General features: G+C 47.3%; 1 protein-coding gene across 1 annotated transcript; it reads left to right on the top strand.

Annotated features, from left to right (window-relative positions):
- The first annotated feature begins 10,046 nt into the window (after positions 1–10,046).
- Positions 10,047–16,624, top strand: TNFRSF17 (TNF receptor superfamily member 17). The gene is made up of 3 exons (XM_049768888.1): positions 10,047–10,164; positions 11,708–11,836; positions 16,353–16,624. The coding sequence occupies exons 1-3, from the start codon at positions 10,047–10,049 to the stop codon at positions 16,622–16,624; spliced, it is 519 nt and encodes a 172-aa protein (XP_049624845.1).
- Positions 16,625–17,644: the final 1,020 nt, after the last annotated feature.

Consider the following 17,644-nt stretch of genomic DNA (forward strand, 5'->3'; position numbering starts at 1 on the left):
GAGGTGGCGCTAGAGGTAAGGTGTCTGCCTTGCAAGCGCTAGCCAAGAAAGGACCTCGGTTTGATCCCCCGGCGTCCCATATGGTCCCCCCAAGCCAGGGGCAATTTCTGAGTGCTTAGCCAGGAGTAACCCCTGAGCATCAAACGGGTGTAGCCGAAAAAACAAAAAAAAAGAGAAAAAACTGTATTAATTTCCTGGAAAACAAATTCCCACCTCCTGGGTGCTTTACTCCACAGAAATTAATGTTAGCACTATTCTCCAGAGAAGCCTGGTGCTCTCCAGAGAAGTCTGAAACCCATATCCTGTCTGGTTTCTGGAGCCTCTGGTGTCCTGGCATTTATAAACACAAAATTCCCGTCTCTGACTTTCCCTGACTCCCTCTTCATATCAGGGCACCATCCACCATCAGTGCCATTTCAGATGAACCATCCTGACCCATTCTATCTTTGGTTTTCTGAAGATATTTCAAATTCCGCTGTATTTTGTCTTCTCTTTTCCTTCCTCCCTCCCTCCCTCCCTTCCTTCCTTCCTTCCTTCCTTCCTTCCTTCCTTCCTTCCTTCCTTCCTTCCTTCCTTCCTTCCTTCCTCCCTCCCTCCCTCCCTCCCTCCCTCCCTCCCTCCCTCCCTCCCTCCCTCCCTCCCTCCTTCCTTCCTTCCTTCCTTCCTTCCTTCCTTCCTTCCTTCCTTCCTTCCTTCCTTCCTTCCTTCCTTCCTTCCTTCCTTCCTTCCTTCCTCCCTCCCTCCCTCCCTCTCTTTTTTTTTTTGGGTCACACCCAGCAGTGTTCAGGGATTACTCTGTGCTCAGAAATTGCTCCTGGCAGGCGGAGGGGGGGGGGAGGGGGAAGGAGGCCATATGGGATGCTGGGATTCAAACCACCGGTCATCCTTGATTGGTTGCATGCAAGGCAAAAGCCCTACCACTGTGCTATCTCCCCAGCCCTCTCTTTTCATTTTTTATTTTATTTTTTTTGAAGGACCATATTCAGCAGTGCTCATGAGTTACTACTAATTCTGCACTCAGGAATTACTCCTGGTGTTACTCAGGGCTTATTTCTGGTTCCATACTTAGGAATTGCTCCTGGCAGTGCTCAGGGATGCCAGAGATCAAACCCAGGTAGACAAAGCAAGAGCTTTACCTGCTGTGCTTCAGCCCCCTCTCTTCGTCCCTCCCTCTCTCCTTTCTTTTTCTTCCTTTCCCTGTTCCAAGGCTGTAGCCCAGGCTGCACTCTGAGGCTGACTCATACCCCTGCCCCTACATTTGGATGGAGACTTTCTCATGTATTCCTGTGGGTCGCAGATGGGAAAGTGGATGAGATTCTTGCCTTGAGCACAGTTGACCTGGGTTCAGTCCCTAGCACTGCCTATAGTGCCCAGAGCACTTCTAGGAATGATCCCTGAGTGCAGAGCCAGAGTCTACACTTAGGTGAGTTCTCAGACCCAGCCTTGACTTCTACAAAAGAATAAGTAAAGCAAAGCATCCTTTGAGCTGGGTAGTACAAGGGTTAAGACCAAAATCTTCATGTGGCATCATAAGGTCCCTGAGAATAACATGGCACAACCTGGAGGTCTCTGAGCAGTGCCAGTGTTACCCGGGGGTGACACCAGCAGTGAATCCTCAGACCCTCAGGCTGAACTGAGAGTCACAAAGAGACCCTAGGACTCCTTGACACAGTCCGGTCTTGAACACTGTCTGGGCTCCCACCCTATCCCTTTGATTACAAGGACTTGAGGAATCAACATACTGGCCCAGCTGGTTTGCCCAGCAACTGCTCAAGTGAGGAAGCAGCCGAGCTTGCCTCAAGTTTGGAAGTGGCCTGGATTCTAAAAACAGGAGTTTGCAATGAAAAGATGCTGGGTAAACCCTAAAGTGGCTCCCAGGTACTTGGAATTGCCTCATTTGCACCACAGGGATCATATGAATGGCAGAAACAAAGGATAGATTCATTTTCATTCCATTGCTCTCTGTTTGCCTCCCAACAAAGAACATCTCGTGTCCTCACTGTTTAAAATGCGTTGTCACACCTTTCTGAGCACTTCCAGAATATAATGTGTGCAAATTATTCATGGATTCATTGTTTGATTTTAGCACATGAGATTTGGAGAATTAAGGACAGGGTAAAAGGGGATAACTATTAAGTGCTAAAGACTCTAAGTGCAATGAATTTTAACATTGCTCCCTTCTTTTGAACTTGTTTCTGACCAAGACCTCAGCTATTGAATATGATGACACTTGCCCAAAGTTTCCCAAGGCTAATTGTCCAAGAGTCCTTCTTCAAAAGAAGCTGTCTTTCAGGAAATCAGACTTTCCATAGAAGAATCAAGACCACAGTTCAGGGGCCAGCTGCTATTTTGAAGCTGCCTTTGATCTGAACATTGAAGTTAACAGTGCTGGCTTGTGGGGTCGGAGGGATAACACAGTGGTAGGGTGCTTGCCTTGCATGTGGCCAACCCAGACGCACCCTGGTTTGATTCCCAGCATCCCATATGGTCCCCTGAGAGGACCAGGAGCGATTTCTGAGTGCAGAGCCAGGAGTAACCCCTGAGAGCTACCGAGTGTAATCTCCCCCCACAAAAAAAATTCTGGGGCCAGAGAGACAGTTCAGGAGGTAAGGTGCTCGCCTCACGTGCAGTCAGTTTGCTTTCATCTGGGTGTTGCTTCTAGCAGGGGGTGGGAAGGTGAGGTCACTCCTGAGCACAGAGCTGGAAACAACCTCAAGAGCTGAAGAGACAGTACCATAGGGTGGGGACTTGCCTTGCACGCTGCCCACTTAGGTTGGATCCCCGGCATTCCATGATTCCCTGGACACTTCGAAGAGTGACCCCAGAGTGTAGAGCCAGGAGTCAGCCCTGAGCACTGCTGGGTGTGGCCCCCCAACAGAAACAAAGACATAGAGAAGTAGCCCCTTCATAGCCACTGGATGAGGTCCAACCTCAGGGGGGGGGAACGAAAAACTCTCCTTAAAACAGGTATAATGGGGGCCGAGCAGTGGCACTAGAGGTAAGGTGCCTGCCTTGCCTGCGCTAGCCTTGGACGGACCGCGGTTCGATCACCGGCGTCCCACATGGTCCCCCAAGCCAGGAGCAACTTCTGAGCGCATAGCCAGGAGTAACCCCTGAGCGTTACCGGGGGTGGCCCAAAAAACAAAACAAAAAAAAAACACAGGTATAATGTCCACAGATGAATGGCTCAAGAAACTGTGGTACATATACACAATGGAATATTATGTAGTCGTCAGGAGAAATGAAGTCATGAAATTTTCCTATACATGGATGTATATGGAATATATTATGCTGAGTGAAATAAGTCAGAGGGAGAGAGATAGATGCAGAATAGTCTCACTTATCTATGAGTTTTAAGAAAAATAAAAGACATTCTTGCGGGGCCAGAGAGATAGCATGGAGGTAAGGCATTTGCCTTTCATGCAGAAGGTCTGTGGTTCGAATCCTGGCATCCCATATGGTCCCCTGAGCGTGCCAGGAGCGATTTCTAAGCGTGGAGCCAGGAGTAACCCCTGAATGCTGCTGGGTGTGACCCAAAAACCGGAAGAAAAAAAAAAGACATTCTTGCAATAATTTTCAGAGACAAAAAAGAGGAGGGCTGGAAGTTCCAGCTCACTACACAAAGAGTGATAAGTGCAGTTAGGGAAATAACTACATTTGGAACTATTAGAACGATGTGAATGAATGAGGGAAGTAGAAAGCCTGTTAGAGTACAGGCAGGGGTGGGGTGGGGTGGGGATATTTGGGACATTGGTGATGGAATCTTGCACTGGTGAAGGGGAGGGGTTGTTCTTTACATGACTGAAACCCAACTACAATCATGTTTGTAATCAAGGTGTTTAAATAAAGATATTAATAAAAAAAGAAAAAACAGGTATAAAGGGCAGGAATGGAGTGATAGCACAGCGGTAGGGCATTTGTCTTGCATGCAGAGGGACTGCATGAGAGGGACTGGTTCGATTCCTGGCATCCCATATGGTCCCCCACCCTTCCAGGGATGATTTTTGAGTTGCAGAGCCAGGAGTAACTTCTGAGCACTGCTAATCAATCAATCAATAAAGCTTAAAGAAACAGTGGCATAGTGGTAGGGCATTTGCCGTGCATGTGGCTGACGTAGGACGAACTATGGTTGGATCCCCTGGCATCCCATATAGTCCCCCCAAGCCAGGGGCAATTTCTGACCGCATAGCCAGGAGTAACACCTGAGCATCACTGGGTGTACCCAAAAACCAAAAATAAATAAATAAATAAATAAATAAAAATAAAAAAAGTTAAAGAAAATAGGTATATTGGGTGCTGAAGAAATAGCTTGGAGGTAAGGCATTATTGAATCCTGGCATCCCATATGATCCCCTGAGCCTGCCAGAAGCAATTTCTGAGTGTAGAGCAGGAGAACCCCTGAGCGTTGCTGCGTGTGATCAAAAACAAACAAACAAACAAACAAACAAAAATAGCTATAGGGGCTGGCATGGTGGCACAAGTGGTAGGACATTTGCCTTCCATGTGGCTAACTTAGGATGGACCGCAGTTTGATTCCCCAGCATCCATATGGTCCCCAAGCCAGGGGTGATTTCTGAGCACATAGCCAGGAGTGAACCCTGAGTGTCACTGAGTGTGGCCCTAAAACAAACAAATAAAAAAAGTTTAAAAATAAAAATAGGTATAAGAAATGGCTTCTGGGGGCCAGAGAGATAGCATGGAGGCAAGGCGTTTGCCTTTCATGCAGAAGGTCATTGGTTCAAATCCCGGCATCCATATGGTCCCCCATGCCTGGCAGGAGCGATTTCTGAGCGTGGAGCCAGGAGGAACCCCTGAGCGTTGCTGGGTGTGACCCAAAAAACAAAAACAAAAAACAAACAAACAAACAAAAAGAAATGGTTTCTGACCAGAACAGGGGAGGAGGGGACCGATTTTAGAACAGTCTCCTGTCTCCACCTCCTGCTTCTTCAGCCCAGGACTATTTCCCTCATACGCCTTTGTTGCATGCCCTGCCCTGTCCCTGATGTGTCCATGTCCAGCCCTATCCTCCTGAGCTGTTGGCTTTGACTTCTGAGAATCACTGGGAAGAGACACAGACAGACTCAGAAGGATTTGCTTTGTTTGTTTGGTTCTGAGGCCTCACCCAGTGGTGCTCAGGGCTGACTCCTGACTCTGTACCCAGGGATCTCTCCTGGTGGTGTTCAGGGGACCAAATGGGATGCTGGGGATTGAACCTGGGTCTGTCGTGTGCAAGACAAGTGCCCTCCCTGCTATGCTATCTCCAAGGTTCCCAGAAGGCTTTTTAAATTTTGTTTTGGTTTTTGGAGTTAGGGCCACACCTGGCAGCACTTAGGGGATTACTCCTGGCTCTGCACTTAGAAATTACTCCTGGCAGGGTCAGGAGACTCTATGGGATGCCCAGAATCGAACCCAGGTCAGTTGCGGGCTGTACTATGGATCTTGATCTAGATTGTTTTTCTTTGTTTGTTTGTTTTGTTTTTGAGCCACACCCAGTGATGCTGGGTTACTCTTGGCTCTGCACTCAGGAATCACTCCAGGAAGGCTCAGGGGACCATATGGGATGTCAGGAATAGAATCCAATTGGCCCTGGGCAAGGCAAGTGCCCTCCCTACCGTTGTCTTCCTCAGGCTCCTTCTGGGCCTGGGATGTGACTGAAGCACAATTCTGACCTGTCTGAGCCAGGCTCCAGCCCCACCACATGCAAATAAAAAATCTTTGGGGGGCTGGAGCAGTGGCGTAAGCAGTAGGGCTTTTGCCTTGCACTCGGCTGACCTAGGATGGACCACGGTTTAATCCCTTGGCGTCCCATATGGTCCCCCAAGCTAGAAGCGATTGCTGAGCGCATAGCCAGGAGTAACCCCTGAGTGTCACCGGGTGTAGTCCCAAAACAAAACAAAAAAATCTTTTAGGATGAGGTTAGAGTGTACAGCAGGGAGGGTACTGGCCTTGCACACAGCTGACCCAAGATTGATCCCTGACGCCCCTTTTAGTCCCCTGAGCTCTACCAGGAAAGATTCTCTGAGCTCAGAGCAGGAGTTAAGCCCTGAGCACTGCTGGCGGTGACTCCAAACCAAATCAAAACAAAGCAAATCTTCTGAAATGTGTTTTAGGTAGTTAATCACTTTCCCGTTAATAGTTCACCCCTAGGCCCACATACGGTCTCTCTCCTATCACCATGCCTGGCAGGACCCCTGAGCTGGAAGTGGCCTCTGAACACCGTGGGATGTGGACCCCCAAATAAACTGAATAGAAGAAGCCTGACACAGCTTTCCGTCTGCATCCAGAGAGTGGGTCACCTTGAATCAAGGAGAAGTCATTTCACATTACAGGGGGTGGGTTTGTCCCCTTCTGGGACAAAGTGGACATTTCCTGGTAAGGGTTCAGTTTATCTTATCACACTCCTCAACTCAGTTTATGCTTTGGATTCCTTCTCCAAATCAATTTTTTTGGGAGCTACACCCAGCGGTGCTCAGGGGTTACTACTGACTCTGCACTCAGAAATCACTCCTGGCAGGCTATAGGGACCATATTGCGGGGAATCGAATCCAGGTCTGTTCTGGGTTGGTTGCGTGCGAGGCAAACACCCTACTGCTGTGCTATCTCTCTGGCCCCTTCAAATCAATTTTATCCCACCTGCTGTACCTCGGTCTCTATCGCGAAGAAATTGTTAAAAATGCTGAATGCTCTCACGAGGGGCAAGAGTGACAACACAGCGAGGAGGCACTTGCCTTGCACGTGGCTGACTCATGTTTTATCTCCAGCATCCCAAAGGATCTCTCGGCCACCTCCTGGAGTGATTCCTAAGCTCAGAGTCAGATGTAACCTTGAGTATCACCAAATGTGAACTCAAAACAACAGTGCACTGGTGAAAGGGCCACAGAGGCGGTAGCAGGGTTAAGGCACCTCTCTGCATCCTGCTACCCAGGTTTGATCTCTGGTCCCACAGATGGGAAAATGAACTTCACCAAGTCTGATCCATTAGGGAGTAAGAGAGATAGAATGCCTATCTCGAATACAGGTAGGGGGAAAGGGGAGGCATTGGTGGTGAGAATGTTATATTGGTGAAGGGGGTGTTCTTTTTTATGACTGAAACCCAACTACAAACATGTTTGTAATCATAGTGCTTAAATAAAGATATTATAAAAAAACAAAGACTTGGTGGGGGGCATGGTGGTGGGAATGTTGCACTGGTGAAAGGGGGTATTCTGTTTATAAATGAAACCCAACTACAAACATTCTTGTAATATGGTGCTTAAATAAAAATTTATAAAATTAAGGGGCCGGAGAGATAGCACAGTGGCGTTTGCCTTGCAAGCAGCTGATCTAGGACCTAAGATGGTTGGTTCGAATCCCGGTGTCCCATGTGGTCCCCCTGCCTGCCAGGAGTGATTTCTGAGCAGGTGGCCAGGAGTAACCCCTGAGCATCACCAGGTGTGCCCCCCCCCCAAAAAAAAAAACAAAAAACAAAAAACAAAAAACTTATAAAATTAAAACAACAACAACACAACGACCAACACTGATCCCTGAGCCAGAACAAGGAGTCAGGCCAGTACAGCCGGGAGTGGCCCTAAAACCAATGAAAATCTTCTTTGCAGCTCATGGATGTCACAGCAGGAACCAAGGAAAAGCTTTATCACACAACTCTGCTAAAAATCAAGTCACCAAATCAGGAAAATCTGCTTCAATTATTTAGGTTTTAGGAAAGTATTTTCCTTGACAGGCGAGATAAACAATCAGTTAAGTCATCAGGTCATCTCTTTGTTCCCTTAAGCCGCAGGAATCTTATTTACTTATTTTGGGGGCATTACCCTGGAAGTGTGCACTGTTGATTCCTGACTCTGTGCTCAGGGATCACTACTCAAATGATATTGGGGATTGAACCGGGTCTGCAGCAGGCAAGGCAAGTGCCTCACCCCCTGTATTACCTCTCTGGCCCTGAAATGAGATTTTCTGTAACATCTTTGAGAACACCGGTTAAGTGGTCATTTACTTAAATAAAAAGGGAGGGGCAGTCTCAGGCAGGCACTCGATAACACTTGCCTAAAATAATCCTTCCAAATTAATCTTAAGCATAAACAGAAACAAAGCAAGCTACCTAGGCTAGAGAGTGAGTCCAAGGCCTCCTGCATATAAGCATATAAAGACTAACATTGAGTTCCAGTCCAAATCCCTGACCTGGATTTGAAGTGCTTTTTTTTTTTTTTTGCTTTTTTTTTTTTTTTTTTATGTTTGGACCACACCCAGCAATACTCAGGGATTACTCCAGGCAGTGCTAGGCTTGGGGGGATTCTCCAGGGATCTAAACTGAGTACATTCTTAAAGGGCAAGAACCTGCTCTTAGAATTATTTGTTTTTGTTTTGGGGCCACACCCATTAGCTCTCAATGATTACTCCAAGCTACTATACTCTGGAATCACTTCTGGCAGGCTGGGGGGACCATGTGGGATGCTGGGGATTGAACTTGGGTTAGCCGTGTGCAAGGCAAATGAATCCCCTACCTTGTTCTTATTCTTAAACACACACACACACACACACACACACACACACACACACACACACACACACACACAGTCCAGTTCTATTTTTTTTATTTTAACAACTTTATTTATTTTTTGTTTGGGGTCATATGGGTTACTCCTGGCTCTGCTCTCATATATTGCTCCTGGCATGCTTGGGAGACCCTATGGGAGGCCAGGAATCTGACGCAGGCCTGTTCTGGGTTCCTGTGCAAGGCAAATGTCCTACTGCTGTGCTGTCACTCGCGCCTCCTCCTATTTTAACAAGTTATTTAAACACCTGTTTACAAAATTGTTCAAAATAGTTGTTTTCTTTTCAGTTACAAAGTTGTTCATGATTGTTTCAGTTATATGGTGTCCAACACCCTTCATCAGTGCACATTTCCCACCACCTAGTTTCCCTCCCATCCTCCCACTGCCTGCCTTTGTGGCAGACATTTTTGTTTTCTTTTTTTCATTTTAAACACTGTTGTTTGCAATCTTGTTAACCAAAGGGGCGTATCATGCCTATCACTTTAACTCCCCTCAGTACCCAGATCTTGTCCAGAGTGATTATCTCTAACCATCATTGTCATACCAACTCATTTTTTGTTGGTTGTTTTGGGGCCACACCCAGTAATACTCAAGGCTTCCTTCTTCTTTTTTTATTTTTTTGTTTTTGTGCCACACCCTGTGGCGCTCAGGAGTTACTTCTGGCTCTTTGCTCAGAAATTACTCCTGGGTCTGGAGAGATAGCATGGAGATAAGGCATTTGCCTTGCACGCAGAAGGAAGGTGGTTTGAATCCCAGCATCCCTTATAGTTCCCTGAGCCTGTCGGGAGCGATTTCTGAGCGCAGAGCCAGGAGTAACCCGAGTGCTGCTGGGTGCGACCCAAGAAACAAAAAAGAAACAAACAAACAAAAAAAGAAAATACTCCTGGCAGGCTTGAGGGACCACATGGGATGCTGGGGATGGAACCCCCTGGTCCATCCAGCTGGCCATGTGCAAGGCAAAAGCCCTACCACTGTGCTATCACTCCAGCTCCTCAAAGCTTCTGGCAGGGACTTTATGAAATGTCGAGGATCAGACATGGGTTGGCTGTGTGCAAGTGCCCTCCCTGCAATCCTATGCCTCAGCTCCTGGCCCAGCTCTTACACTGGTGCATTTTTGAGCCCATCTTGTAGGGAAGCTTCTGGAACCCTTCAGCTTGATGCCAGGCTTTGGTATCTCTGGTAACTGCCACCTGGGTGAGAAATACTTTCTATAAATAAGCAATTTCTGTTTCAGGTGTGGTCGACCTTTGCTATTTACAACCTTCCTAGGACCCCACACTTCTTAGGAACTGGGGTTAGAGCTCGTATTCAAATTCTCAACCACAAGGAGACGGCCCCAGGGGAACGAGCCATTGAGGCGAGAATTTTCTTTTCCTTCAGCATCTCAGCTGCCATCTCTATTGCTATTGTGTGGCCTGGAATTTTCAAAGGTGGAATTTGTCCTTTCCCGACTGTTCCTGCTGTGGTTTCCTGCTTGCTTCTGAGATCAAGTTCCAGATGGCTCAGCAGTGCTTCCAAAATGAGTATTTTGACAGTTTGCTTAATTCTTGCAAACCATGTCACCTGCGATGTTCCAATACCCCTCCTCTGCCTTGTCAGCATCACTGCAATGCAAGTAAGTGATGTCACCCTGGGGACAAGGCCTTCACGTGCAGGCTTCTATCTCACAGCAGTTTATTTGAAATATTAGCATGGGGGCCAGAGTGGTAGTGTAGTGGTAGGGCGCTTGCCTTGCATGCGGCTGACCCAGGAGGGACCTCGATTCGATCCCGTGCTTCCCATATGGTTCCTGTAGCCAGGAACAATTTCTGAACACATAGCCAGGAGTAACCCCTGAGTGTCACTGGCTGTGGCCCAAAAACCAAAAGAAAAAAAAAAGACATATAAGCATGGGAAGATTGTGAGAGTGTTTGAATCAAAGTGAAAAAAGAAATGGGGTTAAGAGGAACAAAGGCATTATTCAGAACTGAACTCAATTTTATTTAGTAGTTAGCAGGATATTTCAAAACTCTTTTTTTTTTGGGGGGGGGAGGGTTTGGGTCACACCCGTCGGCGCTCAGGGGCTATTTCTGGCTTTGCACTCAGAAGTCGCTCCTGGCAGGCTCGGGGGACCATATGGAATGGCAGGATTCGAACCGCTGTCTGTTCGAATTAGCTGCATGCAAGGCAAACGCCTTACCGCTGTGCTATCTCTCCAGCCCTCAAAATTCTTATGAATGGTTTAAGATTTGAAAATTGCCAGAGATGAGGCTGGAGCAATAGCACAGTGGGTAGAACATTTTCCTTGCATGCAGTTGACTTGAGTTCGATTCCTTTATCCCAGATGGTCCCCTAGCTTGACAGGAGCAATTTCTGAATGCAAAGCCAGGAGTAACCCCTGAGTGCCACCACTGAGTGTGGCCCAAAAGCCAAAAAGAAAAAAAAAAGTAGAAAAGAAAAGAAAAGTTGCCCGAGTGATAGTATAATGGAGAGGGTGTTTGCCTCGCATGTTGACCCAAGTTTGATTCCAGCATCCCAGAAGGTCCCCCAAGCACTGTTGCCAGGAGTAATTCCTGAGTACAGAACCAGGAGTAAGTTCTGAGCATCACCAGGAATAGCCCCCAACAAGCAAACAACAAAAATAATTTCTGGGGAGAGGTTGGATTGTGGAAGGCACTTGTCTTGGATATAGCGAACCTGGGTTCGATACTTGACATCCATATGGTCCCATAGCACTCAAGGAGTGATTTTCTTTTTTGTTGCTGTTTTTGGGCCACACCGGTGAAGCTCAGGAGTTACTCCTGGTTATGTACTCAGAAATTACTCCTGGCTTGGGGGGGGGGACCATATGGGATGCCAGGGGAATGAACCGTGGCCCGTCCTTGGCTAGCGTGGGCAAGGCAAATGCCTTACTGCTTATGCCACTGCTCTGGTCCCTCAAGGAGTGATTTCTGAGGTGAGAACCAGGAATAACTCCTGAGCATCAGAGTATGGTGCTCCCCCCCAAATTGCCAGAAACACATCTGGTACCAGAGTTACGCATGAGAGCACACATACACATATAAATAAACACATATATAGAGATTCAACCTGATGACTTGGGACAATCGAATGACACCAAAAATTAATACTTGATGCACATGCATATCAGCTCACGTGTCTCTGACCTTCTCCTTTAGTGAAAGGAACAAACGCCCTTCTCTGGGCCTGTCTGGGCCTGAGCGTGATCCTGTCTCTCACAGTTTTTGTGATGTTCTTGCTCAGAAAGCTGAGGTCGGAGTCCTTGCTGGGAAAACCAAGAAACACAGGTGGGTAGGAGGGGCCCTGAGAAATCCTTTTTCGAGCAGTGGTTGTTCTGAGTTCTTAGTTACTTCCCTGTCTTCATGCTCAGTATTTCGATCAGTAATTTTAGAGGGTATTTTTTTGAGGGGGGGCCAGACTACACCTAGAGGTACTCAGGGGTTACTCCTGGCTCTGTGATGAGAAATTATTCCTGGAAGGCACTTGGGGGACTATATGGGATGCCGGGGATTGAAGCTGGGTCCATTGTGTGCATGGCAAATGCCCTATATGCTGTGCTATGGCTCCGGTCCACTCAAGGCAGTACATTCTGTATTAAGCAGAACCAACCTATAACCTTTTACTAGATTCAGGTGTATAGTAAATATTACTTGATTCTTGATGCTACTAGAAATGATCAGGTCAGTTCTGTTAAGTGAATGCTCCTGTAGAAAGGTTTGGCTTTTTTTTTTTTTTCCTTTTTTGAGCCACACTCAGAGGTGCTCAGGGTCACCCCTGGCTCTGCACTCAGAAATTACTTCTTGAGGTCCTTGGAGGACTATATGGGATGCTGAGGATCAAACCTGGGTAGACCCCATGCAAGCCAAATGCCCTCCCCACTATACTATTGCTCTGGCTATCATAAAAGATATTTTTCTTATTTTTCAAGCCACACCTGGAAATGCTCAGGGGACTATATGGGATGTTGGGGACCAAACCCAGGTTGTCTGTGTGCAAGGCAAGCAGTACCCCCCCTACAGTACTCTTTGGCTCAGATCTGACTTATTTCTGGAGAATACACCTCTGTAAGCAGCCTACAACCTGTTTCTCCAGATAAATCTCCCTGGCTAATTGTTACTCTGTTCAAGTACTCAGGCTCTCTCAGGAAGTTTGTATTATTATTTTTTTTTTTTTTTTGGACCATACCCGGCAGTACTCAGGGGTTACTTCTGCATTCAGGAATCACTCCTGGCAGGCTCAGAGGACCCTACCGGATGCCAGACACTGAACTCATGTTGGCCCCGTAAAAGTGCAAAAGCCCTCCCCACTGTCCTCTCTCTCAGGCTCCAAGTTTGTACTTTTTGGACAAAAGTTAGCTGGGCAGTCTTCAAGTGGGAAAAAATGTGCCTTGAAAGATGTAGCCATACTTTGAACACAAATAGAAGTGTTTGCTCAGGTGAACATTTCAGCCCTGAAAAATGTGAGTATGCAGAACCAGTTGTTCCTGGAGTAGTTAGTGATCATGGGAACAGCTGTTTACTGATAAAGTAGGACAGACCAAGATGAGAAACTAGTTTCCCTTTGGGCTTTATCTGGATCGAGTACCTTAGCTCACAGCCCAGTTCCCAAACATTCAGCCGACATTGCCCAATTTGGTTTTAGTTTGTTTGTTTTTGGGTCAGACCCTGGGTTGCTCAGGGTTTACTCCTGGCTCTGAGCTCAGGGATTATGCCTGAGGAATTTGAGGGGTCATTTTAGGTGTTGGGCTTCAAATAGGTCACTGCATGCAAAGCATGCACCTTACCAGCTGTTCTCTTTCCAGCATTGCCCAATTTCTTTAGGCATTTGCTTTCTAGTGAAGTACACAGGACAGAGAGACAATTCATATGATTTACTTGTTTTCTTCTTTTTTGTCTAGTGTCTGACAGACAGGCAGGTAAGAAGTGATTTTAAGGGACCAGAGTGATAGCACAGTAGTAGGGCGTTTGCCTTGCATGCAGCCAACCTAGCCTGCCAGGAGCAATTTCTGAGCAGAGTCAGAAGGAACCTGTGAGTGCTGCCAGATGTGAAAAAGAAGAGATTTTTAAGTGTGATTTTGTTTGGGGGTAGGGTATGGAATATAGATTTTTGAGCCACTACTGGTGGTATCTAGGGATCCAATTGGGGTCTGCTACTACAAGGCAAGCACCTTAGTTCCTGTATTAGTTCTGGAATCACTTTGCAGCATGCCTGGGAAGGAGTAAGACTTACCTGCACAGGTGTAAAATGGAGTTTTTATTTTTATTTATTTTTTGGTTTTTGGGTCACACCCAGCAGTGCTCAGGGGCTACTCCTGGCAGGCTGGGGAGTTATGGGATGCCGGGGATTGAGCAAGAGTCTGTTGGGATTGGCTGTGTGCAAGGCAAATGCCACCTGCTGTGCTATCTCTCCAGTCCAAGAGATGCCATTCTTTCTTTCTTTCTTTTCTTTTTTTTTTTTTTTTTGGTTTTATGGACCACACTCGGTAACGCTCAGGGGTTACTCCTGGCTATGCGCTCAGAAGTTGCTCCTGGCTTAGGGGACCATATGGGTCGCCGGGAGATCGAACCTCGGTCCGTCCAAGGCTAGCGCAGGCAAGGCAGGCACCTTACCTCTTGCGCCACCGCCCGGCCCCAAGAGATGCCATTCTTATGCGATCACAAGAGATTCATTTCAAAAACATAAAAGTGCCACCAAATGCTTTGTCTAGAGACATCTTTACTTTCCTGAATTCCAAATGGCATCTCTCCCAGGTTGATTCTTGGTGTATCATGACCTAGGGTTCTTTGTTACTTCATGCATGTAAAGTAGCGTCAAATACCTCCCAGGTCCATAAAGGTACAAAGGCAGCTGATGGGGTCGGAGTGATAGCACAATGGTAGGGAGTTTGCCTTACATCTGGCCAACTCGGGACCTACCTGGATTCAATTCCTGGCATCCCATATGGTCCCCTGAGCTTGCTAGGAGTAATCCCTGAGAGCTGCCAAGTGTGGCCCTCAAACAAAAGACCAAAGGCAGCTGGTGGTGGGAGAGCACATAAGCCCTAGGGGTCCTGAGTTCAACTCCCACCAGTGCATGGCTCCCTCAGTACTTCCAGAAGTCACCTCAGTACACAGCCAAGAAGAGCTCAGTACTACCAGGTGTGGTCTCCCCCCAAGAAAATAAAATCAAAGGAAGAGTGTGAACTGAAGGCTGGAGAGATAGCACAGGGGTCGGGCGTTTGCCTTGCAAGCAGCCGATCCAGGATGAACGGTGGTTTGAATCCTGGCAGCCCATATAGTCCCCTGTGCCTGCCAGGAGTGACTTCTAAGCATAAAGCCAGGAGTAACCCTGAGAGCTGCCAGGTGTAACCCAAAAACCAAAACCAAAACCAAAACCAAAGAGTGTGAGCTGAGTGGAATCTTTGGCAATAATGGAACCCATTGTCTCCAGGGGCTAAGCATAGGCCTGGTGTATCAATCTATGTCATCTCTGATCACATCTGGGAGTGATTCCTCAGCCCCAGCACAGAGCTGCAAGAAGCACCCGAACACTGTTGGCCATGCCCCTAGACCAACCTTAAACAGAGGTGCCCATGAGTTCCTGCAGAAAACCATCCCAGACTCCAATGAATTCTCCCTGAGGAATATCCCAGCTGTTGTCTTTTTTTTTTTTTTTTTGTGGTTTTTGGGTCACACCCGGCAGTGCTCAGGGGTTATTCCTGGCTTCACGCTCAGAAATTGCTCCTGGCAGGCACGGGGGACCATATGGGATGCCGGGATTCGAACTGATGACCTCCTGCATGAAAGGCAAACACCTTACCTCCATGCTATCTCTCCGGCCCCCCCAGCTGTTGTCTTGGCTTCTCCTTAAACTGGAGCCTGCTGCTGAGATGTGTATGAAGCCAGGAGTCTTATTTGTTTTAATGATGCAAAATGTTTGTTGTTTTTGGGCCACATCTGGCCATGCTCAGGGATTACTCCTGGAAGTTCTCAGTGGACCATTTGAAATGCTGGGAGTGAGTGCCAAGCAAATGCCCTCCCCACTTTACTATCATTTTGGACCCTCAGGAATAACTAAAGACAGTCTTCAGTTATGTGGCATGTAGGATTGAACCCTGGTTGGTGGCATGCAGGAACGGCACCCTAACTCCTGTACAATCTCTCTAGTCCTTGACTTAAAAAAGAGGGGAGGGAAACCGGAGAGATAGCACAGCAGTAGGGTGTTTGCCTTGTATGTGGCCGACCCACGACGGAAGGTAGTTCAATTCCCAGCATTCCATGTGGTCCCCCGAGCCAGGAACAATTTCTGAGTGCATAGCCAGGAGTAACCCCTGAGCGCTGCCAGGTGTGGCCCAAAAACCAAAAAACAAAGGGTTATATCCAGAGTAAATAGAGAGGGAGAGGCCTGGAGTATGGCCTGAGCATAGTCAGAAGTAATCCTGAGTGCAAAGCTAGGAATAACCTGAGCATCACTGGGTATGACCTAAACAAACAAAACAAAATGAAAAAGAGAAAGTTTCTTAGTCTTACATGGCTGTTGGTTTGATAGTGTTCAGTGTAAGGTTTCTGAGCTTCTAAGAGCGAGCTCAAGGTTTGGTCCCCTGCACTGTAGAATCTTCCAAGCACCATGGTGAGTGACCCCAAAAAGTCAGGCCAAGAGTATCTCCTGAGCACCACCAGGTGTACACTGCACTCCTGTCCCCCAAATAAGTGGTAGGACTTAGGTCTGGTTTGATGGAGCTGATCTTGCATTTCTCCGAAGTTGGACAGGTGCCTCATTATCTACTGCAAATTTTAGTGACTGTTTCTATTTCTGCACAAACAGGATCGGCTCTTGGGCACCTGGTGAAGGTGGGCCCAGAGCACAAAGGGCTGAAGGCGGAAATGCTTCCTCCTCAGGGTGGCCTGAAGTGCATTGTAGAATGCTCCTGTAATGATTGTGCCATGAGGAAGCCACAGGAGGACCACGAGCCTTTCTTTCCACTCCCAGTCATGGAAGAAGGCACCTCTGTTTCTGTCTCTGGGAAAATAAGCACGGCATGCTGCGGACTACCTGGTGCCAAAGATCAAGGGTTTGGAGAAATCTGCATCTGCTAAATAGCTCTGCCAGCTGGCCATGGGGCCCGCAGAAGTGCTGGGGCCTACAGGGTCCCTGCAATCTTGCCAGCTGCAGATTTAACACTTCTGTTAGATGCATTTCTTCTGCTGAGTTGTGGGGAAACTTCTCTGTACAAATTTCTTTGGTTTCATGATAAATTCTTGATACAATGAACTAAAGCTCCCTGCACATTTTTACAACTACAATGCGGCTCTTATGTGGTACTGGAACCTGCAGGAATAGGAATAAAGATATGGTTCCTGGAGTGTGGCTAACTAGCTTTGTATTTTGGCTTAGTTGCTAGAAAGCAGGCAGGAGAGGGTGCAGAAGCGAAGGCACTTGCCTTGTGTATAGAGTAACTCCCAAGCATAGAGCCAAGAGTAGTTCTTGGTATCATTGTGCCTTAGACCCTCCTCCCTCCAAAAAAGAATACAATTATTGAAAAATTCCTAGAGGGGCTGAAGAAATAGCACAGTGGAGAGGGTGGTTGCCTTGCATGCAGCCAACCTAGGTTCAACCCCCAGCATCCCATATGGTCCCTCAAGCCTACCAGGAGTGATTTCTGAGCACAGAACCAGTAGTAACCCGAGTGCTGCCAAGTGTGGCCCAAAAGCCAAAAGCCAAAAGCCAAAAAAAAAAAAAAGAAATTCCTAGGAAGTTCAGACCTTATCTTCTGTATAATGCCAACATTACTAGAAGTTCTGACCTTATCCTATGCATTATGCTAATATGCCTCTTACTGGGAAGTTTACGACCTTCTCCTTTGTATTAAGCTATTATTTCTTTTTGCACTGTGAAGCGCACAGTCCTATTCTGTGGCACTTATCCCGGGCTGCATGCGGCTGGCAATTAATTGATGCAATCACTTGGAACACAGAGTGCCAGGATCAGATCTGTACCCAGGTGGGTCTTGAACTTCTGACTGGAATCGGGCAGCTGACTCTGAGCTACCTGACTCAACTATGCACGTGGGATGCCCTTCAGGTGGTTCAGGTCTCGCTTTATAATCTTGGTAACTG

This window comes from Suncus etruscus, chromosome 2 (genome assembly GCF_024139225.1).
Source record: "Suncus etruscus isolate mSunEtr1 chromosome 2, mSunEtr1.pri.cur, whole genome shotgun sequence".
Classification (NCBI taxonomy): domain Eukaryota; kingdom Metazoa; phylum Chordata; class Mammalia; order Eulipotyphla; family Soricidae; genus Suncus; species Suncus etruscus.

Coding starts and splice junctions, on each gene's coding strand:
- TNFRSF17 (XM_049768888.1), top strand. CDS start 10,047: ATGGCTCAGCAGTGCTTCCAAAATGAGTATTTTGACAGTTTGCTTAAT. Junction 10,165..11,707: donor TCAGCATCACTGCAATGCAA/GTAAGTGATGTC, acceptor CTTCTCCTTTAG/TGAAAGGAACAAACGCCCTT. Junction 11,837..16,352: donor GGGAAAACCAAGAAACACAG/GTGGGTAGGAGG, acceptor CTGCACAAACAG/GATCGGCTCTTGGGCACCTG.